The 26,482-nt window shown below is 35.1% G+C and overlaps 1 protein-coding gene across 2 annotated transcripts in view; it reads right to left on the reverse strand.

The window, feature by feature from the left end:
- Positions 1-26,482, reverse strand: part of LOC137408477 (galactose-3-O-sulfotransferase 3-like) — a 98,944-nt gene that overhangs the window by 29,282 nt on the left and 43,180 nt on the right. The window contains exon 2 of one of the 2 annotated variants that reach the window (XM_068095018.1): positions 4,858-4,965. In XM_068095018.1, the coding sequence (XP_067951119.1) occupies positions 4,858-4,934 (77 nt within the window). In that variant the 5' untranslated portion in view covers positions 4,935-4,965. Of the gene's footprint in view, positions 1-4,857; positions 4,968-26,482 lie in introns of those variants that run through there. The other variant, XM_068095019.1, reaches the window with a different exon arrangement.

The following is a 26,482-nucleotide window of genomic DNA, read 5'->3' on the forward strand; positions in this document are numbered from 1 at the left end:
TCAAAGAAAAACTCTAATAAATTGTTTGACGTGACTATGGGTAGTTACGACGGAGCGGAGACTTGTGAATTAGTAGGACTTATACTTCCTGACTCAAATACCCAAAGAATTGACTTGCAGCATTGGACTATACAGAGACGACGGACTTGCGGTTTGCAAGGGTACACCACAAGCTATAGAGAAAACAAAGAAACTGATATGCAACATATTTAATAAGAACAACTTGAAAATTACTATTGAGGCGAACAAACGATCAGTGAACTTTCTTGACGTAACTTTAAATCTACAAGATGGCAGCTTCAAACCTTTCCAAAAACCAGGCAACACAATACTATATGTGCACAAACAAAGCAACCATCCACCTTCCATATTGAAAAACTTACCAGACAACATAAACAAACGACTAAACGCACTTTCATCAGATGAACAACAATTTAACAGCACAGTACAACCATACCAAGAAGCACTTCACAAAAGTGGATACAACAGCAAACTACAATATGAAACCAACATGAAAGAACCTAAAAAACGTAACAGACAAAGAAAAATCACATGGTACAACCCACCATTCAGCGCCATTGTTGCAACCAATATCGGACAAAAATTCTTCAGCATAGTTACAACATGCTTCCCAAAGAAACACCCACTCGAAGCAATATTTAATAGACAAACCTTAAAACTGAGCTACTCAGTAATGCCAAACATGAAAACAATCATTGATGGGAGCAACAAAACCCTTAAAAAACCAGTACACTACAAAGAGAAGACAACGAAAAAAGTTGCAACTGCAGACAAAAGAACAACTTCCCTTTGGAAGGAAAATGCAGAGCCAAAAATGTGATATATCAAGCAACAGTAAGCAACAACACAAACAACCACGTAGCAACCTACATAGGACTTTGCTCAACCGAATTTAAAACTAGATACAGTAACCATAAAGCCTCATTTAACCCCAAAAACAAACAACTCCACACAGAATTGAGCAAACACATTTGGAAGTTAAAAGAAAGCAACTCAACATACAACATGACATGGAAAATACTAGCTCAAGCACAACCATACACAAACAAAACAAAACGATGCAAATTATGTTTACTTGAAAAATACTTCATAATATGCAAACCACACTTAGGCACACTAAATAAAAGAAATGAATTGACTTCTAATTACAGACATGCGAGGAGTTATCTTCTCGGTTACACTTAGCACTAAATTACATGATTACCACAGCGAGCCCATTTCTGATATTTTGGCACATTCAGTAAAGCTTTTCATTTTAGTACAATCGAGTCTGATGAGTGCTCCGCACGAAACAAATTTGTAACGCAAATACTAAAAGTTTACTTTTTTCGCAAAAATTTTTTCAAATATATATATATATAAATATATGTATATATATCTATGTGTGTATATTTCTCAAAGTTGGTCGTATGTGTATTCGTCGGTTTATTGTCTAGCTATAGCTTTTATTTTAGCACTGCACCCAGACATTACGAATCTCTGGTTAAGAAATTTCTATCTAAGGCGTTATCATAGCGCCCACACTCTACGAAGCCCTGATTAAAAAATATTTTGGGACTTATGTATATGCAGCTTGAGGCTTCTTCGTCTTTATTTCGTTAGGGCTAACTTGTTCAGCTCCACGATATCGACAATTATGTATCTACGAACTTAAAATTTGACGACTTGTGTACCTATTATATGTGTTATTAAAAGATATCAGTTGCTTGCCATAGCAAATTCAGTGTTATCCATTACTGTAAAATGATTTTGCAGATATAAAATTATTTGTTGATAAAATTTCAGCTAAATAACCTATTTATCGATACATACGGGTTACCATACACTTATAAAACAGTATACTTTTTGCCAAACATTATCAACAAACACTTCTCTCAAGATAAATAGTTGGCGACTGTTGTGGTGCTTTTGATTTGGTCATAACGATTTTTATTTTGTATTAATTGTATTATTACCAAATCATCGGTTTTGTAGTTTATATACTTGTTATTTATTTCACATCTACATTTAGTTTTCTAATTATTTATTCTAGCTGCTCAGAATACTTTTTTCCAGCTACACTATGTTTCCTTGACTGTCATTTGGTACCTTGTGTTCCACCTTCATTCCTTTATTTACAGCTTTTATGTTATTTATTTTAGTTCTACTTGAAACATCTTTGTTTATATGAATACTTTTTCCTTTGTTATTTAACGCTTATTTTAATAGTGATATAGTATATTAACAAGCGCAACTTCCTTTCCTCACCAGACGAATATTGAGTTATTACACACATGTTTCACAAAAGTTTCTATCAGTGCTCCCTTTGTGTTTTAATTTACACATTTTTTCATTTAAACCTAGCCAATATAAATTCATGATTAATTTCACATTTTACAGGAAAACATTTGTGAAATTCCTAAAATACTATGTTACACTATTTGTAAGATTTACTAGACTATCATGTAAGATTAAAGGTATCAGTCATTCTTCTCTCTCGGATATTTAAGTTTAAATACACAGACTAGCTGTGCTACGTGGCATTGCCCGGGGTAATAAAAAAGTATTTCGTCAAAGAATTGGTTTGTATTTAACATATAGCAACGATTACCATTCTAACTTTTAAACTTCATATTATGAAGAAATGTTTTTATGCAGGTCAAATAAATTAAAAAAATAAAACAAGCTATAAATAAATAGCAATTAATAGCTAAATTAAGTCGGTTTTGCTATGATTACAAAAAAAGATGCTTCGGTAATGAAACAATTGATATGAACTGAAGAAAAAAAGTTGAATATGTTCAATTAATAATAAAAATCTGAGTATAAAAAGTGTGAAAGAAAAATATAGAAAAGTATACTTTGTATAGTGTAGAAAAGTATACTTTGTATAGTGTAGAAAAGTATCCTATGTATAGAAAAGTGTGTGTGTGTATAAAAAAGGTTACTGTTCCATCAGAAGCTATCCATCAAAAATTTTCTCATGATATTCAGTTTGAAAAATAAAAAGGCAAATTTTGTTATAGTTTAAATACAAATCAATTTTAAAACCAAAGATTTTTTTATTACCCAGGCAACGCCGGTCAGCACAGCAATATTTATCTATCTATATGAATATCAACGTTTGTCTGTCATTGGTCTGTCTAGCAATATAGATTAAGTTTTAGCAAGGAAAAATCACCTTCATGCTGAAATTTGAAGTAACAAAGATTGTAACCGCAAGGTTGCAAACTATCGCGTAACCACAAGGGTAAGCTGTTTATATTGTAGCCATCGATCGCTCTTACTATATATATACAGTATGTATTTTTTGTGATTTCAAATGCTAAATTATTGAATAATACAGCCCACCCTTTGGTTTAGATGCCCCTGTTAAAATTTATTTTTGCCTTGCAATATAGAACTCAATGTTTCACGCTTATGCCATTTAGGAATTTTTTAATTTTTTTCTGTCATCAACAAAAGTTTCTTTCGAGTTTAAAAAGTGGCAGTCGGTATTCTGATTACGTCAAATTAACGACAGTACTGATATGCTATTTGTTAAAATCCCTCTCACAAGGCCTAAAAAATTACGACGTTTGCTCTCTCTTAGTTCAACATTACTCGTTATAAGCCTTACTTAAAACAAAATCTTAAATAGAGTGGTATTAAAATTTTAAACGGTGATCAGAATTTAGACAATGACAAAATTAAAATTTAGAAAAAAAAACATAAAACAGCTTAGCTTTAAGTATGTGCTTATTAAACTAAATTCATTTTTAATTTTAATTAAACATTTATGTTGTACATTTGTCTCAAAAGTAAGAGCTCTCTACATACACACTGCATGTAGTACATTGTGATCTTAAAGTTTATTGCACATCATAACTAATAAATACACTAAAGCTGCTGTATAGTAAATCTTAGGCCAACATTCCCTAACTGTCACTATTAGTTCAAAAATTTCATGTCTTTTATTTTTTTTCTCAGTTTGAATTATCTGTACCATTACCAAATCATTTTTCATTGTGATTGTAGCAAAACAAACTTTATGTAGCTATTACTTGCTAATTGTTTTACATTTACATTTTAAAGCTTTTAAATTTATCTTTTTTTCTTCTAATTTATGTGAACTGCACACAACACTTTTATCTTGATATGAAGTTTGAAAGTTTGAATGGTAACGGTTGCATGTTACCTAAATATTAATTTTTTGTGCAAAGATCTTTTTATCTCCTTGACCACGCTGGGTATTTAACTAGCACGTATATAAATCTTAGGATTTGTCTGTCTAGTGTCTGCCGTTTGTGTGTCCAGCAATAGCAAGGAAGTTTTGAAAACGAAATATTTGGTTCACCCTAGATTTGGACTTGGAACCTCCAGGTCTGCAGACAGGCAAGCTGGCCCTCTAGGCCAGGCGGCTAAATTGGTATGCAAAAAATAATTGTGACCGTATATATTACATCAGTTAAAATACTCATACTAAAATTACTTGAAAAAAATACAGTTGGTTTTTACTAGCACCCTTGAAAATCCTGATTGCATGAGAGATTATTACGCGAAACGATTATTAAGCTGGTTTCTGACACGACTATCTTATTAGAGTAAAGTTTTAGACTTGCTTAAGTTACTAGTTAAAACTATTTAACATCGTATATATATAGTATATGTAAAACATATGCAGATTGTTCTTTTAAACACAGCTTTAATTATTTAATTGAATGTTTTTATCAATATATACAGGTACATCACATTTTATATCGTATATAATACAATGCCATGCTGTCACCAAAGAATATATGCAGATGCATGATTGATGGAAATCACTACCAAATCAGTCAGAGCTTAAAAGATGTAGAAATTTAAACTTTAACTCACCTCAGCAGAACACCAGTCATCATTATGCATCCAACAGCCACAACTAAGACAGAAATGGCTTTACGACTTACAGACATTGTGGCTAGTTTCCTTCAGCTCTAGAAGTAACTACAACGACCACATGTATAAATGCCAACTTTTGCAACCCTAACCAATTGGTACTCGACTTTAGAAAATGTGGGTAGAAAAGTAAAAATAAATAAGTATCTAATCTAAGGTGAGAGATATAATGTCAGTGATGTGACGCACTACTAGATACATGTATATATATATATATATATATACATTTATATATATATATATATATATATTTATATATATATATGTATATATATATAAATATATACATATATATATATATACACATAGATATAACTATATACGTAAGTATAAGTAGCCTATATACATATGTATACATCATAAGTATGTACATTATGTATATAAGTATATAAAAATACACATAGTATAAATATGTTCATATGTACATTTTTATATACATATATATAAAAAGGGTAATATATACTTACATTTATATATACATACAAATATATACATATATATACATATACATATACACATATATATGTATATATACATATATGTATACACATATATATATATATATATTCAAATATATAAATATATAAATATATACATATATAAATATACATATATATACATATATATACATATATATTTATATATATATATGTATATATATACATATATGCATATACATATATATCTTCATATATATATGTATGTCAATATATATTTATATAATTGTATACATAAATATATATGTATATAGATATATATACAAGTATATATATATAAAGAATATATAGATACATATGCATTTTTTTTAAGTTAGTATATGTATAATATATACTTACACTTATATGTATACATACAAATATATATGCATATTATATATATATATATATATTTATATATATAATATGCATATATATTTGTATGTATACATATAAGTATAAGTATATATTATACATACATAATATATATATATTTATATATATACATATTATGTATTACAGTAATACTTCAACTTCCGAGTGCTCCAACGTACGAGAAACTTGAGATACGAGTCAGCTTTTAAGCAAGTTTTAGCACTAACATACAAGCCATGTTTGAGATACAAGCACGTGAGTCAGTTGCCAAGTATGCCGGAGGTGTTTTATGAGAACAGCATCACTCTGTATTTTTCAACTGCTCAGGTTATACTTTAGTACCATGTTTTTTTTGCGCGATTTTAAGTGCAGAATTATGTTAATTAAAAGTACTGTGCGTAGACCAAAAGTTTGCCAGCAAAATGAAAGATGAAATGCAAAGAAAAATCAAATGATAACAATTGATATTAAACAGAAAATTATTGAAAAATATGCGAAATGTGTATGCGTGATTGAGCTATCTCAGCAATATGACAGAAATACATCCACAATTATCAAACAGAAGGATTATATTCAGGGCATTTATTTAGTTCGCAAAAGGACTAACCATAGTTTCTAAACGACGCAGCGATCTTTACGACCGCTGATGGAGAGACTGCTCAGGCATTGGATAAAAGATGAACAATTGGTCGGTGACAACGTAACTGAACGATGCTATGTGAAAAGCTGATGTTATCTATCAGAACTATAAACATTCAGACAAGTTGGCTAGTGGTCGTACATTAACCGTTTGCGACGACACCTGTGTTTGTTCTAATCGCAACGTGTTGAAAGGGCGACAAAGGCAAACGTCCTCAAATAGGTTTGTCTTAAAATGGCCGGCTAGTCGTGAAAGCGAAACAAAGGAAAAATTAGCTAACCCATGAGAAACTTCCAAATATGAACGCCGAAGAAATTTTGATTACGTTAAGTTAAAAATGAAAGTTTGCTTTTAAGTTTGCTTCTAAGCTTGTCTTTTAAGATTTTGATAAAATCAAAATTTATCAAAGTCAACCGTTGTAATGAAGGATAACTCTCTATAATTCCCTAGGATATCTCCCTCTAGCTATCTCTAGCTATTCCTAGGATATCTCCCTCTATGTCTACACATATATATATATATATACATATATATATATATATATATATATATATGGTCAGCAAGGACTCACCATCAGCAAAGACGACATTAAGTGCAGAGTGCAGCGTATGAAGAACTGGGCAGCACCTGGCCATGACATGATTCAAGCCTTCTGGTTAAAGAAATTGACATCACTTCACACTAGAATGGCTAAGCAGATGGAATACCTAATAGAACAAGGTGACCATCCAGAATGGCTGACCAAAGGACGAACTGTGCTTCTGATAAAAGATCCAAAGCAGGGGCCGATTCCCAAAAACTATCGACCAATAACGTGCTTGCCCACCACTTGGAAACTGCTCTCAGGAATAGTTGCAGACAAACTGGAAGAGCACATGAGTCACTATATGACCAGTGCTCAGAAAGGAATTGGGCGCAACACCCGAGGAGCTAAACATCAGTTACTGGTGGATCGGACGGTCTGTCAAGACAGCAGGAGAAGGCAAACCAATTTTGTCATGGCTTGGATTGACTACAGAAAGGCCTATGACTCAATTCCCCATAGTTGGATACTTGAGTGCCTCAGTATGTACAATGTTCACCCTGCTCTTGTGGCATTCATCAAGATGTCAATGACCAAATGGAAGACGGAACTGGAGGCTAATGGCAAAAAGCTGGCGAGTGTACAAATTAAGCGAGGCATCTATCAAGGTGACTCCTTATCACCGCTGCTCTTCTGCATATGCCTAAACCCTCTAAGCAATATGCTGGAGGAGACTCAATATGGGTACCAGTTTAAAAGTGGCACCAAGATAAACGACCTCTTCTACATGGATGACATCAAGCTGTACGCTAACAAAGAAAGGGACATTGATTCGCTAATACATCTCACTCAGGTATACAGCAAGGACATCGGAATGACCTTCGGTATTGAGAAATGTGGAAGGCTAATTCTTAAGAAAGGCCATTCTATGCTCACAGATGGCCTAAGAATGCCAAATGGTACCATCAAAGATATAAAAGAAGGGTACAAGTACTTGGGGATTATGCAAAGCAACATCAACCACGAAACCGAGGTACGTCACAAAGCCATTACCGAATACAAGAAACGCCTTTGGCAGGTCTTACGGAGCCAGCTCAATGCCAAGAACCAAATCATGGCAATAAATACCTAGGCACTGCCAGTAATAAGATATCCAGCAGGCATAATAAAGTGGACTGAGGAAGCCATCAAAGAAACAGATATAGCAACTCGTAAACTGCTGACCATGCATGAAGCACTCCACCCAAAATCTGATACTATTAGATTGTATCTTGATAGGAAAGATGGCGGTAGGGGACTCAAAAGTGTACAGCAGACAGTGAAAGAGGAGGAGCAAAGCATCAAAGCATATGCAGCCTCCATGGCCATCTCAGATAATTTGCTAGCTGAATTTCAATCGGCTGCTCTTACAACGGACCTACGCCCTGATGATGAGGAAATTGACTGGCATGCGAAACCTCTTCATGGTGCTTACCACCAACAAATATCTAAGGTTGGCGATCTTCACCAGACATATATGTGGCTGAACAAAGGAAACCTAACGGCCAATACAGAGTCGCTAATCATGGCAGCCCAGGAGCAAGTGCTCCCAACAAGGCAACTCCAAACGAAAATCTATCACACTAGAGACGATCCTAGATGCAGACTGTGCAAAGATGCACCTGAGACCATCCAACACATCATCAGTGGATGCAGACAGCTAGCAGGGAACGCATACACTGAGCGGCATAATCATGTTGCAGGTATTGTGTATAGAAGTCTATGTGATGAGTATGGCCTTAATAAACCACAACACTGGTGGGAAGCTCCTGGTAAGGTCAATGAAAATGACCGCGCTAAGATCCTCTGGGACTTCTACATCCAAACTGACAAGCATGTCCTAGCAAACCAACCAGATATAGTGGTGGTAGACAAGGAGAACAAGAGGGCTCCTATAATAGATATAGCAGTACCCAATGACTACAATATAGCCAGCAAAGAAAAAGAAAAGGTAGAAAAATATCTCCCTCTTGGAGAAGAAATTGAAAAATGCTGGAATGTAAGAACAACCGTAATCCCAGTAGTCATTGGGGCACTGGGCGCAATAACACCGGCGCATAAAATGTGGCTTGCCCAGATACCAACAACAATCAACTCAGGTGAGTTGCAGAAAAGTGCGCTGTTGGGAACAGCTAAGATCTTGAGACGAGTGCTCAAACTTCCAGGTCTCTGGTAGGAGACCCGAGTTAGAGCAGAATTTACCACCCATACGGGTTATCCGGGGTGAGGAAACAATTTTTATATATATATATATATATTTAGACATAGAGGGAGATATCCTAGAGATAGCTAGAGATAGCTAGAGGGAGATATCCTAGGGAATTATAGAGAGTTATCCTACATTACAACGGTTGACTTTGATAAATTTTGATTTTATCAAAATCTTAAAAGACAAGCTTAGAAGCTTGTCTTTGACTTTGATATATATATATATATGTTTATATATATATATATCTATATATATTTATATATATTTATGTAAATGTATACATAAATATGTATATATATATATATATATATATATATATATATATATATATATATATATATATATATATATATATATATATATATATATATATATATATATGTACATATATATAATATATGTAGATACATACATCTATATACACTTTTTCTTTCTTATATTCAGTTCAAAATTGATAAAAAGTTGTTATTAATCCCTAAGATCAAGAAAATTGCTTCTGTATACAAGGTTACATCTCAAAGTGTTAACCCATTATGCGCTTCCACCTTTTTTGCCAATTTTATCCAAACTTTGTGTGCATATGCTCCGTGTATTGTACCAAGCCACAAAAACTGTTTGGCTTCAAATTTCTAACTGGTTCTCAAGAACCAGCTTTTTAAAGCCCTGCATGTTGATATCTCATTGAAAACAAAAAAATCTGAGATTGCTGATCTTACTAATTGTATGAACAAACAGTCAACACTCACTATAAAGTATAACTCAAACAGTAAACATACATATGTCCGCCAGCGCCGGCGTACAAGCGTACTACAGTGTATATACTTACAGCAAGAGCTCTTTCCTACCACAAAGTCAAGCTTTATCCATTGGAATATGATTACATGAGATATAACCTGCCAGGTGGTGCAATACATTATGTTGAATTACTAGTAAATCATAGATTCATATCTTTTGAGACACACAAATGTATGAAAGCTTTGATACTAGTATAACAACTACTTAGGTCAGACGTCAGCACTCTATCATTTATTCAAGAGTTTGGCTGTGCAACCGCACTCTCGCTCACTCTTTTTATGTAGCTGTTTTATTATTCATGAGCAAGCATGAATACGACTAAAAATTCAGTAGGCACATTTCTCTATCACTAATAAATACTTCATAATCCCTTTATCCTTGTGTATTCGCTTTACTCAGAAAGTTGTTACCAACGTCATTGCACTGATTTGAACCAATTTGCTATTTATGTCTTGCTAAATTATCTGGTTTGTATAAAGTTATGTTTTCAAATATATACTCAAGTAGATATTTCTAATGATAGTTCATCCTTTGATCTTTTAGGTTTCATTTGTAATTTTTTTGAAGGTTACAACTTTGGCTTAAATTTCTATGTACGTAAAATATTATTTATGAGCTAGAGTGAATACAAGGACAGATCGGAGCTAACAGATTTACATCACCAATAAATACTTTGCAGACTTTTCATGTTGGTGATCAGACTCCTATTTGTTCTTCTTCATGGCAACTAAATTTATTAGTGCTTTTGCTCATATTGATTAACTATTATAGACCATCAGGCAGCAGAAGTGTGTCGACCAATCCACTGACAGGAGGAATCAACAGTCGTTGTCCTAACCTAAAGTCATGCACACAAGTATGGAGTAGTTTATAATTTGTATATTTTCATACGTGCTAAACTTCAGGACTCAGTAATCCCAATGTACTCAATATATATCTAGTTATATACCATTTCCATCTTTAAAGCTTGCTTTGTTGTGATCGTGTTGTCCTGTTTGCAAGTTGAAATTTAATCTTTCTAACTACATAATACTTTAATTTACTGATATCTTTTCTGTAATAATGAAACATTGACAAAAGTAAATTGATGGTAATTCTTTCTATTGGACTATTTTGTTAAGTTCTGTGCAGTTTTTCAATTTTTAGACAGTTTTTCTTTTCCAGCAGTATTAATTCAATCGTTTTCTCTGTTTAATCATTCATTTATCAGAACTCTCAGTAAAAATTAATAATGTTTAACAATGCTTAGCAACGTAACAGCCAGAATATTGTTTTTAAAAACTAGCAAATAAAAAACAGATGAACGAGCTTCTGAATATTAAAATTTTACCAAGTTTCTGTACTCTAGTCATTTTTAAGTTAAATTACAACTGGCTATATACATGTATATTTCAGAAATAATAAATTGTTTTAGATGACGCCATAATTTTGGGCAAGACTGTACATATTTGTATAACAAGGTTAACAGAGATAAGCCTTAGCTGGCTTTAGTGATAAGATAAAGACTAACTGGCCAGAGTTTTTATGATACTATCATACGATGTTTAGTCACATCAGGCAAAGTAAGCTGCGGCTGACCAATTGAACTAGGAATAGAATAGAGAACATCAAGATAGAGGATTGAGCTCATTGATAGATTTATCTAGCTGTAAATTTATATATTCAGAGTAGCTTTATTTGCAGCTTAATCTAATCTGTTACTTCCGCAAACTCAGCTTTTGCCAAATGTAAGAAACCATCTAACATTTCAACAATGATTATATGTTTATACCCATTACTTTATTGCCAATAATTTTATTTCTACTAGTTTTCTTCCAAATTATGCTTACAAAATCATTTCCAAAGCATATTCATGATACAAATTTGATTCAAACACCAATGCCGAGTTACAATCTATTTAAAAATATACAAACTAAATTTTCTTTAGGCTCTTAACTAACCAAAAAGCTTGAAAAATGTCCACCAGTGCCCGATCTTGTTTCCACCAATCAACATACATAATGATTCAGGTATCAAGTATGATTGGTCTACTATATTTCCACATTTACATTATTGATTTGCTCTAAAGCTGATAACATTACATAATAAGGTTTTAATATGTCTTTAAGTAATTTCGACTAACTACTACTTTTAACAAGAGTTTCACAATAAAAAAACAAGTGAAAAAGATCACAACATTTGGAAATTATCAGCTGCAACTGGCAAATAAATTTATAGGTATATTATAATCACTTAGTTTTTGAGCAAAAAAATCCAACAAAATTTCCAAAAAATCATTATTCAAAAAGGCGGAACATGTAGTGGTATGTTTTTAATTTACGTATAATTTTTGAAAATATTGATTTCTTATGAGCAATTTTCCTAATTTATACTCTCTTTAAACTGAGAATTTATTGACAGGACAGTGCAAAAAAGAAAGCCTGCGAGGCTATTGGTACAAATTGATGACCACCACTCAAAAACTAACCAAGTTTTACGATTAGGCATTGAACTTCATTTGGCTACATATGCAGCCTTTTCAATCTTGCATAGTTAGAATGAAGTAACTAATTATTTGATGCATGGTCCATAAGCTAAGGCATGTGTGATAACATTTAACAAACAGCATGATGCTCTGAAAATAACACATAATTCACATATCTATATAAATCTCTGCGTTTGTTTGTTTTTTTGTTTGCCTTTTATTTTCATCTCTGTGTCTAGTTATATCGATTATAATCTAGCAATGAAAAATCTGCATTGTGGAGGATTTCAACACGTGACATTCATATCAGAAGTCTACACACAAATGCACCTATAACCACTAGACTAAGCCACCCTTTCCATTTCTGGGGTCTTACATATAGCTATATCCTTTTCATGATGGCAAACGCTAATTCTGTACTTTATTATTAATTAATATTACCTTTTACAATGGTTATTTTTTTAGAAATTAGTTTAAAAGCTTATTTTTCACCATTACCCATTACCTTTCTTTTACCAATTCTATAGTTTGTATTTTTCAAATTTGCCGTTACACTCCTATTTTCGGTTTTGGTAAGTTTGTAAAAGCTAAAGACTTTTCACTTGGACAAATGTATTATCGGGAGTAAGATTTACCTCTACATTCTCTCTTCATTTGGTCAGACAAAGTATCAGACAAAGACAATCCGATATCCCACTTTTACATTTGTACCAGTATCGAGAGGTGCCAGTATCATCCAGCAAAACTTTGAACACATCTAGCTTTCGCCGCAGCAGCCTTTTTCGCACAAACACTTCCTTGTACTCATTCCTTATTTTTTATTCCAATTATTGGAACTTCACAAAAATCTTTTTTCGTGATATGAAATTTAAAAGGTAGAATGGTAACTGTTGCATATGTTAAATAAAAATAGGTTTTTGCACAAAGACTTTTCATTACCCGAGCATTGCCGGGCATTCACCTTGTTGTAAAACATAGTAGTACCAATTACTATGTTCAATGTGAAATAAGCAATAGTGTGGGTGTGATGGCAAAGTGCCAGTGTCGACCTTGCGTTGAAAGCAACACTTTTGTTGTCTGAGCACTCACTGCCGTAGTTATGCTTTGATTGCTAGTTGAGTGAAATATTTAGAACATGACTAGATAGAGATTTTAAGCGTTGCAAATATACTGTTAGCGGTGAACTGTTGTTTGATGAGCCGATAGGTATGTAACTATCAGTTTTAAATTTATCTTAGCCTAAATGTACATGCATACAAAATACATTGTAATCTGTAATGTATAATGGAACAGTTTGGATCATATATGTGGTGTTATTTTTATATTTTGCGTGTTTCCTTAAGTAACAGTATATCAGCCACAAAGTTAGTCAGTGACTTCAATGTATTTACTTGTTATTTTTAGTCTCAACGATTGGTTGGTCAAAAATTTTATAGCGATGGTGGCATTATTGAATTCAATAAATTAGTGAAGAATAATGCCAAACAGGTTCCAGCTCTCTATAGCATGCAAATAAGCCAATGCGACGAACAAATGACCACGTAATATATGTATGGTACATGGCCAGGTCTGTGTGAAATGTTGTGTATGCTACTCACCGCAAACAAAAACATGATTTCTAACAAAACAGAACCCTGTCATGCACCAATTAGGTTTTAAGGAAACACCGCAAGAAGAAGCTAGAATTCTATGATAGATCTAATTTAGTCAGCTTTGCAAAAGTATATCTTTCGCTACTTCATAGTTCAGCTTGCATGGAATTAGTACTTACCACTTTTGGGGCTAAAATGCTCAATAAAAAAATAAAAATTAAAGTTGGGCAATAAAAGTGTGAAATGGATAAATCCTTTTCATACTCTGGCCGAGAGAGATCCCTCTGCAAGCAATATTGTGATAGGATTTGTCGCAGTTCGCAGCTTTCCTTGCTATATTATGTCAAGTATAAAATTGCGAGGTGCTTGTGACACCCTTATTCATGTCTTTTAACCGCTATCATCTCTCAAAATTGCCTGATAAATGTAAAAAAGAGGAAAATTCTTATGGCTAATGAATATAATTGACTTCATTAGATATGAGTGCATTACTTTCTATTTCATGAGTTTTCACTTTTTGTGGGATGCCATTCACGATTAACTGTGAAAAACAGGGATTACAGTATTTACTTGTAATTACAAAAGAAAATAGTCTTGTTACATTGTAAGTAAGAGCCACACAGTTTTGTTGTGTCTAGAACTGTCTTTGTGCTCTACTAACACCAACATAATAGCTAAAAAGCAAAATATCATGATTATAGCGTCACAAATAATTGCAATTTCTAAATGCTGTCAATTAAGCTTTATATATTGTAATACGGAGATCTCTAGCAAAGGATTTTATGTATTTTAGATTAACTTACTGTTTAATGAGAGATGTAATAAAGCTATTTATAGCTGGGACATCCTTCCTGTCAGCATAGTTGAAGCCGTACCACAGCAGCTGACCAGTAACAGTGAGTGATGTCAATTCACACATACTTTTCTGTTGAGCGTCCTAATCGCGATCATGTTTTATCGATTAAATCTTGAAACATCCTGGCTGTAAGATTACCTCTAACATCAACAACAACTGCAAATAATAGAAGAATTCTGATATTTTCTGATAAAATTTACAAAAATCATGTAAGGTCATCTAACTAAATACCTACCATCTAAAAGGTATCAAAAAGATTTCTAAGGACTCTATGAGAGATAATGGTTTCCATGCCAAAAAGCCTTACCAAGGGTGTAGAATAGGTGATATGAAATTTTTTCTTAATATCATTAGATTCAATTAGGGTAAAAAACCTAACTGCAGATTTAAACCAGGAAATAGGTTCTCTGACGAGTGCTAGATGCTTGTAGTCGGGTTTCATGTATGTTTGGATAAAATTTCATTGTAGACAACATGATTTATCAGTGCATCTGCCTGTTCTTCCTTTCTTGGTCCAAATCTCCAACCTAAGATAAATATTGAATTCTACATACATATGACGGGATATCGGACGGGAAAGGATATCCTAACAGCATCTGTTTTCATTTATTTGTGTGAAGTCTAAAACTTTTTAAATATCTTTTACTTTTGTACCTGGTCAGTTGGAATCAAGGCGGGCTAAGCAAATGTACGTGCCACTACAGCTCTGCGTGCAGTTTCACAAAACAGATTTATAAGTTTGTGACGCGTAGAAAAGAGGTTGAGAGGTAATTGATATTTTCTGCAATCCCTTTTTATTTATGATATGTGGTTGATATTGTGCATACTAGTTTTAAAACCTATTTTTATACTATCTTTTAACATTATTGTTATTGTTTCATTATACAGTTTTACAAGATTATGCAAGAAGATAAAATTTCATCTCAGTAAAACTACTGTTAAGAACTTTCAAACTAGCAAACCTTTATTCATTTGTGTTGTGACAAGCTGCACATAGATGGCTTTAACTAGCGTAATCAGCTGGGTTGAATTCACTGAAAAACGTAATGCAAAATTAATGCGTAATGTACTGCATAATCGCTGTGCATTATGCATTAATTTAGCAGTACATTGCAACTTTCTAATGCGTAGTAGATATTTACTGCTACTGTAACCGAGTTATCACTGCAATTTGCCCTCTGCGATCTTCTGTGCATTCACTTCCATAGCGCGTTACCTGGAACCATGGTTGTGATCATTATGGAAGAGTCCTAACTGTGCATTAATAAGCACTCACTGATGCCTGGTTGTAAAATGTATTGCAGTTGCAGTAAATTTCTGAATGGATGTCTATGTAGTGGCATTAGCAGTGCCGTAGCAGCAGTACGCATATGACAGGTATGCAGTATGCAGTACAATTTTATCGTGTACTTTCACTACTGTACGGTCCGTAGTATACATGCATTACAACTACTTTCTAATCTATAGTAAGCAGTATTGATGCAGTGGCGCTGTTCTCTACTGCAGTGTGCACTACTAGATGCAGCGGGAGTTTTGCTAGTAAGCATTTCACAGTGCTAGATACGGTGGGAACTTTTGCATTTTGCTTTAAATATATACACAGCACATCTTTGTGAAAACTCGCAGAATCAAGTATTGAGTTAACATGGTTGTAACCACAACACAGTTGTAAGATGTGCATGCTACTCAAACCTGAGTACAAGCGGGCAAGCAAATTGATCACAATGAGCATGTTTTATATGGCTGTAGTAGAAATCCACTATAGTTTCACTATATAATGTTAACGAAAACGTATTACAACATTCCCAATTTTATCGATCGTAATAGTGATAAAGCCTGACTCCCTATTCAGAAATGATATGGGAGTTAGAGCTCAAGTTCATGAGCTTGCTAAAAATAGCATCTGAAAAATTCGTACAATGCAGTACAGACGCTTAGAAAACCAGCAGTGTCAGTTGATTCACGGTATCAACTTCACAATAATGCACAGTTACAGTACCCTTGCAGTTTCAAGTTGTGTAGAGAATACGTACAGTACGTGTAGAATATTTTATATTGTATATATGAAGGCTTTTTACAATTGTATATATGGGACATTTATTGCTTCTTGCTTTTTTATTATACAGGATCAGGCTTGCCTCTATGCATTACGTTAAGCACAACGTAATGTAGTTGGTGTTGATTTGAATGGGCTGAGTTGAGCTGGGGATCTGTGCTCTTGTTCTTTTGTAATACAAACTGTGTATCATCACTTCTTCTAATCTTGCTTCATTATACAGAACATGTATAAAACTTTGATGTTTCTTATCAAAGGGTGTTTGCATTAAATAATGGCTATAGCTTTGTATACCACTTTGTTGCCTACGACATCTTCGCCTTACGATGCCAACATCGGAACGGATTAATGTCACGTGGCGAGGCCTACCGCACATAGACAAAGATTTCCTGCAACGCGCTTTACATTTGGGCATCGGTGAGTATTTATCAATGAGCCATTATGATTAATGTAATGGTTTTGGCCAGTGTAATCAGCTTTTTGAGAGAGAATAATCTCAACCCATGCAGTAAGTCACAGTTTGCGTAATGTAACTTACTCTTGCTATAAGTCCGGATAACACGGTGGTATTTGCAAGATGTTAGTAATTCAACTTTTTGTTTACTATAAACCAAGCGAGGATGCAATGCAGTGGGGTTGAACCTGTCTTTTCTACCTTGGTCATCACAAACCTCTAAACAGGTTTATTTACAAAATATATTTTATGTAAAATTGAGTTTCACAAGTTTTACTAGCGTTTAGCTGACTAGCGACCATTAAAGGGTCACTTACGTCAAATTGTAAAATATTCTATCAAAAGTATAGATATTCTTTAATCATTTGAGATTTTATTTGCTGCTTTAGGTGATCTGACTGCCAGGATGTTTCAAGATTATAATAAACCAAACTTGATCACAGTTAAAGTCAAAAGTTACAGTCAAAGAGAACGACTTCTCAAAAATGATGTCAATGGCTTCTTTTTGTGTCTCTCGTAATGAAATTGAGTTTCAGGGCTACGCATCTCTATTGACATATATTTTATGTTGTATTTGCTCATGATTGTTGATACAAAATTTCAAATATAGCCTCAGATATATCGCTAGAGGCTGGTTAGAATAGCTTCCATTGTTTTTCTCTAAATGCTGTGTAAACAAATGAGCACCCATGCTAATAAGACAGTATATTTATTACTTTTAAACGATATGCACAAATACTAACATCATTCTTTGGAAATTTCTGGGCTCGTCTAGACTCGTCTGGACTGGTCCTAAGACCCGCTACTAATTTGATGCTGAACCAATATACTTACTCACTAAAATGGCTGTATAAATGTAGAGAGTTGTATCATCTATCATTACCTAACATTTCTTCCAGTATCATTTAATGAAAATATATTTTATTCATATAATATCAAGCCATGTTATACTCACTACAGAATTATGCATTGCTTAGTAATTACAGTATGTATACTCCAATCATCAGTATCCATTTATACAGCTACTAGCTGCATTACCCGTCTACAGGAATAGATTCACGCGCAGCATAAGGTTTATTGAGAGTTGTCTTTCATACTGTAAAACAACTCCAAATATGCAGTTACATCTCCCTCTCTCCATCTCTCCCTCTTTCCCCTCTCTCCCTCTCCCTCCCTCCCCTCTCTCTCTCTCTCCCTCCCTCTTTCTCTCCCTCTTTCTCTCCCCCCCCCCTCTCCTCCTCGCTCTCCCTCTCTCTCTCCTTCTCTCCCCCTTTCCCCTCTCTCCCTCTATTCGTCTCTCCCCTCTCTCTCCCTCCCTCCCTCTTCCCCCTCTCCCTCTCTCCGTCTCTCCCTTCTCTCTCCCTCTCTCTTTCTCCCCTCTCTCTCTCTCTCCCCCCCCTCTCCTCCTCGCTCTCCCTCTCTTTCTCCTTCTCTCCCTCTCTCCGTCTCTCTCCCTCTCTTCCCTCTCTCTCTCCCTCCCTCTTCTCCCTCTTTCTCTCCCTTTCTCTCCCTCTCTCTCCCCCCCTCTCCTCCTTGCTCTCCCTCTTTCTCTCTCCTTCTCTCCGTCTCTCCCTCTCTCCCCTCTCTCTCTCCCTCCCTCTTCCCTCTCTCCCTCTCTCTCCCTCTTTCTCTCCCTCTCTCTCTCCCCCCTCTCCTCCTCGCTCTCCCTCTCTCTCCCCCCCTCTCCTCCTCGCTCTCTCTCTATCCCTTTCTCTCTCTCCCTCTCTCTCTCCTTCTCTCTCTCCTTTAGTTCAACGCAACACATGCGGATAGACAACATTTTTGGTTTTTCTGTCGGGCGTATGAAGAAACAGTTTTTGGCGTGTGCCTACTTTTGAGCAGGCGACGTATAGCTGGTCATGGCTGATGCAGGATGACAGTAAGTCGATAGCAGCTGCTCTCTTTCTTTTCACAATAGCGTATCGGAACCCTCGGAGTACTCATGAAAGTTCTGTAATAGTAAGTTACAGTAGGCCTACTCGTAGCTGGAAAAAAATTAGTAACTCGGCTGCTGAAGGAAATGAACATGACCCACTATCACGAACAGCGGCAAATCCAACGTTATTTAGTAGTGGAGATGTGGCAATTCATAGACAATACAACGTCGTATAAGAAACGCTTACCCTTTTGATGTGGAAATTTAGTAGGTGTAAAATGCGTTTTTCCAGTGGCTCCAAGAAACAAACGTTTACGTGACCTTCTCGGTACACGTTGGCAGTAATTATTAATTGCATGTAAATAACTACTAGTTAATTTATTTTATTTAATGAATAGTACATTTGTATAGCTGTATAGACACCTTTGTATAGGCCGCAGAACTCAGGAAAGATGCTTTTAACACGACAGAAAATTTGGCGTTTAAAAAGCGTGCTAACCGGATATTTCGGTTAATGCGCTCGAGCGGTGAAAGAAAAACAACAGAATCGCCACACCTTTATATAAGCCGCTTGGCTCAAATCGTCAGAGAAAAGTAGCGGTTGATAGTCCATATTACGAAATTACGATAATTAGTACTCATATTAATTCGCTTTGTTCGACCGAATGGAAAAAGAAAGACCGCTCTATAATTTATTTATCGTTACTACACATATTAATTCAGTTCGCTTCGTACCACCGAAATTCGTACGACGATAAAAGAAAAGACCGCTCTATAAGGCGGACAGACAGATACACAGATAGATAGACAACGATTGCCGTTTATATAGTAGATAGAGAACAGCGTTTTTCTAGTGGTTGCAAGAAACAACCTTCACATGACCTTCCCGGTAGACGTTGGCAGTAAATATTAATTAGATGTAATTTACTACTCATTAATTTATTTAAAGAGTAGTAAATTTTATTTAATTCACTACTAATATTTACTACTAATTTAATTTTACTACTTACACATATTAATTAAGTTTGCTTCGTACGATCGAATCGAAAAAAAGACCGCCATATAATTTATTTATACTGCTCATATTTGGGAGTTATCGGTGACTCAATATATCGAGAAGACAACTCGTACTATTAGCATATCGGTATTTATCGTCCATCCCTACGATGAATAGCGGGTTACGTATTATAATAGAAGCGTGTACTAACAGGAGATTCTCGTTAATGCGCCCTAGCGGTGAAAAAAAAACACAGAATAGACACGCCCTTATATAACAGTAGCGGCTAATAGTCCGAAAAGTACGGTACTCTATAAAGCGGACAGACAGATAGATAGACAGATAGACAACGATTGCCGTTTATATAGTAGATGACAGAATTAGCTGATATTGTTGATAATTTCAGCTAATTCTGACATCGTCTTTTGTTTTACTTGTAGGAACTTTCAAATGGTAGACAACATCTACACTTTCTGATAAGATCTACTAAAATTTGGGGTTTTTTACAACACATGACAGCTTAGAAAACTTATTAAAATGTCAGAGTTATCTTCTTTTGCACTTTATTATTCTGTTGATAGGCTATGTTTTAGAGTAACATTACTAGTACTGACCAACAAAATTTTTAGTATTAATATAAGTAAATGGTTTTGAATAAATGGTGTTAGCTACAGAACTTAACGCTAAAAGTATTGTTAGAATATTATAACACAAGTTTCTATATATAAAAATCTCAAAAACCATCATTCGGCCCATATGCAACGCTTGGCATTCTTTTGTGCACATAAGTTATTGAACTAGAGTTATTAGAGCGTCAAATGACAGAGTTATCTTCTTTTGCACTTTATTAATCTATCGATAGGCTAAGCGTTTAGAATAGCATTACTAGTACTGACTAACAAAATGTTCAGTATTAATATAAGTAAAGGGTTTTGAATAAATTGTGTTGGCTACAGAACCTAATACTAAAAAATATTGTTAGAATATTATAACATGATTATCTACATGTATTTATACAAATCTCAAAGTCTATTGTTAGGCTAGTAGTTCTTAAATATGAATTAGGAAAGTTAAAAGAACCCACTCATCCGGTAACAATGATGTATACCTAATAAGTAAAGTCATATCATATTGCACGACAATATATTTTACTAAATTTTTCTATGTTTCATTATGTTACATATTGTTACATTATAACAGCTTAAAGTTTACCAGCTATCAAGCTTGAATGTTGATAAGGAAAATAGCAATTCCCAAGTCTCAGGTCATTTGCAATGTTCCTAATTGATGATTCTGACAAAAAAGGTAAAACTACTGCATGTTGGACTGAATTAGATGAGTATATTCTAAAAATACCTGTTATCTGTGAGTGGATCTCTGTTTTTTTAAGGACTTTTGTAAGTCTCAAACCATTACCTTCATGTTTCCTATATAATGCAACAAATGTATTGCATCGTTGCTATAATATATACACACTTACATAATGGAACTTTGTAAAAATAGCATGTTACCATTTTATGCACAGCATCACAAAAGTACTGCATTTAACTTGAACATACCTGTTCAGAAGACCTTTGAAAGCCATAAATCCAACAACCAAAAACAAGAAAGATACTGCAAGTACTTTGGCCATACTGCAAGTAGTCAGCAATATTCAGCTAGAACCAAGACATGTATCGTGTGCCATAAGGTAGGGTATTATGCCAGAGCAAAGTTCTGTAAAGAAATACCTGGTAAGCCCTCGACCTAGCGACGACAAGTGGACAACGTCAACGATGCTGAAGTAGCTAGCAGCGATTCCGATGAAAACGGATTGTATACCGTGAACCAGATTAGCAGACACAAGATGCCATGATGCAAGGTGCTAATCGAGGGTGAGACAGTTTCATTTATTATCGACACTGGTGCTTGTGACAACATTATAGACATTTCTGCTTACAATCAAGTCAAGCATAAGGTAAAGCTCACACAAGCTGATAAAGAATTGTTTGCATTTGGCAATAGCTCAAAATTAGATTTTCTAGGCAAATTTGATGCCAATTTTCCGCATAGAAAGTCTGAGGCGATGACCACAATTTTTGTTTGCAATGGTTGAGCTAACTGCCTAATGAGCTATCACAGTGCTGTACAGTTGGGGTTGTTGTCTGTCAGCAGTGGTGTTTTGATTTCTGTGGTCACTGATGATGACATCATAGATAGGTACCCTAATGTTTTCAAGGGTGTGGGTGAACTGAAAGGGGTGAAAGTCAAACTTCATGTAGATAGAAATGTGGAACCAGTTGCTCAACCAGTGCGCCGATTGCCATTTGGTTTGAGAGATAAAGTAAAAGAAAAGCTAGACGAGCTGCTGGCCCAACAACAATACTGAGCGCCTTAAAGAAGCGGGCACTTCCTGGGTGAGTCACTTGGCAGCTATTTTGCAGGATTCAGGAGAAATTCGACAAACGGTTGGCATGAGGCAATCAAATAAAGCCATACTTCGCGAACAACTCACAATACCAACTGTAAAATAAATGTTGACAGGTTTAGAAGGGACCAAAGTTTTTTCCTAAGTCAGATTTAAAACAAGGCTTTTATCAAATTGTCTTGAATGAAATTTCAAGAGACATCACAACTTTTTTGATGCCATACAGCTTTCACCGTTACAAGCGTTTGAGCATGGGGGTTAATTCTGCCCTTGAACAGTTTCAGTACATTATCTAGAAAACCTTGCCTTGGTTAGAAGGTGTGCAAAACATGCCGATGACATCATACTGCATGCACCAAATAGAAGATTCATGACACCAGGCTCAATGCTTTATTGAATAGACTGCAGCAAGTAGGTTTGATGTTAAACAAGAAAAGTGTGGGTTTAGAATGAGCTCTAAATTCTTAGGCTATGTCGTGTCTTACAATGGTGTTTCTCCAGACCCAGAGCAAGTGAGGTCGATAGTTGAGTTCAAAGCTCCAACCAATGCTACCGAATGTTGCGGCCTTTTAGGGCTTGTGAATTTTGTAGGTATATTTGTAAAAGATCTAGGCACGCTTAGTGAGCCAATCCGGCGACTGACTCACAAAAATGCTAAATTTGTGTGGGTCAAGGAACAAAGTGATCCTTTTGAGAAAATCAAAATAGCAATGTCTGACGCCCAGACACTCGTACATTTTGATCCTAGAGCCGAAATAACACTAGTTGCAGATGCAAGCTCGTATGCAGTACGCTGCGTTCTTTTGCACGGTCCACAGGGGGCTCAAAATGTTGTTGCGTACGATACGGAGATAGAGCGTAGATACAGCCAGACGTAGAGAGAGGCTCTAGCTTAAGTTTGGAGTTGTAAGCACTTTCAAATGCTTTTGCTAGGTACCGAGTTTAGTTTGGTTACTGACCATAAAGCACTAGAGTTTACATTTAACAGAACAACTTCCAAGACCGTGCCTAGAATAGAAAGGTGGGCTCTCAGGCTACAAACTTTCAAGTTCAGAGTAAAGTATGAGCTAGGCTCTAACAACAATGGAGATCCACTGTCTAGGCTTGTTACTAGGCATCCACCGCAGGCTGTAGCACCTAATGTAGCTGAGATTTACATGAGCATGTAGCCCACGAGTCAGTATCTAAGGCTATGTCTTGGGAAGCTATAGTAGCTGAATCTAATTCTTGCACAGAAATCCAAGCGGTACGCAAAGCCATTCATGACAATGATTTCAAGCTATGCAATATTGGCTACCAGCCTGTTAGGATACAATTAGGCGAGGTTCAGAGGGTTGTACTTAGAGGCAACAGAATTGTAATGCCAGTCAAGCTTAGGGAACAAGCACTGCATTTAGGACATGAGAGGCACCAAGGAATTGTTAAAACTAAACAAAGACTGAGATCCAAAGTGTGGTGGCCAGGAATAGATAGTGATGCAGATAAAAAATGTAGGTCATGTATAGATTGCCTTCAGGTTAGCGCTTGTAATCCACCCCCTCCTTTGTCTATGATTGAATTTCCTACTGCAGCGTGGTCATTCTTGAGCGTAGACTTGTTTGGACCTCTGCCAAATGGAAAGCACGTTATTGTCTTGATTGACTATTACAGTAGAATCTTTGAAACTGCTATGCTAGGGTGAACTAGTGCCGCTAATGTCATAGTAATCATGGACACAGTATTTTGTAGAATGGGATTTGTCAACATTTTAAGGACTGATAATTGTCCCCAGGTTTCTTCGTATGAATTTCAAGACTATTTAAAATCAAATGACATTAAATGGTTGTCAACCAGTTCATTGTGGCCTCTAGCTAATAGTGAAGTTGAGAGGGTCAATAGAACAGTAGACAAGGTGTGGAAAAATTTCTCACTCTAATAGGTTAGACTTAGGGGCTGAGCTGAGAAAGTTTCTGTTAGCATATAGATCGACTCCACATGCTACCACGGGTGTAGCACCATACACGTTGCTTTTTAGTAGAGAAATGCGTACAAAACTACCATCTCTTGAGGTTGAAGTAAATCCATCTGTGCATGAAAAAGCTAAGGAGAACAATGAAACAAGCAAGTTTAGGGCTAAAGAATACCCAGATAAAATCAAGGGTACAAAAGAAACTCCGATTGAAGTAGGTGACTCAGTTTTACTTAGACAAGAGAAAAAGGGAAAGCTAGATGCTAACTTATTACCAGAGCCACCAAAAGTAATGGCTAAGTTGGGCTCAGGCATTTGTTGTCAAGATGAGTCTGGAAAAACAACTAGACGTAACACAAAATTTGCGAAGGCTAATCCTAACGCTTCAGAATCTGTAGTAAAAAATAGCCAGAGTTCTGAAATGGCCAACAGGGACGTACTCAATGGTGGAATACCGATTCAATGCTCTCAGTGGGCTCGTAATTTGCCAGAACGATTTGGAAAATACGTAGTTCACGCAGTGGGGGATCCTGGTTTCGCATAACCTACACTGCACTTCTTTCAGCTCAACCATCGCCTTATTCAGTACTATTTCGCAATATTGTTATTTGCTTATGCGCATGCTGCTACATTCATACTATGCTAAAAAAAGTACTGAGACTAGTTTGTAATATTTTAATGCACTTGTTTTACCCAAGACTTGAGTCAGCACTTCATGGTAAATGTCTATTATCTAAAGAAGAAAAGGGTTGTAGTGTTGTCAATAACACTGAATCATTTTATGTGCTGTCTATTTATCTTGTCATCATACATTCCCTACACAAATGATTCATTGTTTACTACTCCATGAGGTCACCTTACTATTTGTAAATACTTCCGGTTATACTGTCATTGATATATAAGTGCTGCTCTGTGTTTAATAAAATATAATTATTCCTACCACCAGACCAACATGCTAAGCTCTCTGCAAATATAGTAATTAATACCTATAACACGAGTATAACAATAACATTTATTTTTAATATTGTTGTCATCATTGCCACCTTCACTCGCATTAGTACTATTAAATACTACTACATTAGGCATGATTTCTTGCGCTTTTGTATTTCATTAAATGTGGTATATACATATCTCTTTAGAAACATGCTGCTTGTTCATAACTTATATTGCAAGATTCAACTGACAAATCCTTTAGCTACCAAAACTCTCATGCAGAAAGGTCATTGTCGATAAGTTTTGAGATTTGGGAATAACTTCGCTTATCATTACTCCAAAAGATGATTTTCCACAACTTTTCTTAGCATTTCTTTGGTTTAAGGTGTTAGTCGCTTCTCACAAATACACAATAACTACTATAGGTGATGACAGACTTATGTGTATATTTATACTGATTTGTATATGTGAAACTATTGTAATATTGTTCATTGTCATCATATTAATAATACTGTTAATAAGTAATTTATAGGTGAGCCATATGGTAGAATAACAACTAAACGTGTCATCTCAGTATACAAAGTCATGAAAATTACCAGCAAAACATGTAATGTCGAAAGACGGTGTAAATAAAAAATTTTTGAAATAATGAGTGTCACCAAAATTTGCCAAATCTGCCGCAGTCAACCAGCTTGTGTAAATGGCAGTACACTAAGCTACTGTATTTTTTGAGTATAACCCATTAAATTTTACTGATTTTCAATCAAAAGTGAAAGGCTAATGAGTATACACAATTAAACGTAGGTAGTTAGATAAAATGGTTTTTGTAGCGGATCCCTTAGTTCACTGTTATGTTGCCACTTTTGGGTGAAAAAGCATAGTGTAAAAAATCTATTCAAATTTATTTTTTATGCTTGTCGACACA

This window comes from Watersipora subatra, chromosome 11 (genome assembly GCF_963576615.1).
Source record: "Watersipora subatra chromosome 11, tzWatSuba1.1, whole genome shotgun sequence".
Classification (NCBI taxonomy): Eukaryota; Metazoa; Bryozoa; class Gymnolaemata; order Cheilostomatida; family Watersiporidae; genus Watersipora; species Watersipora subatra.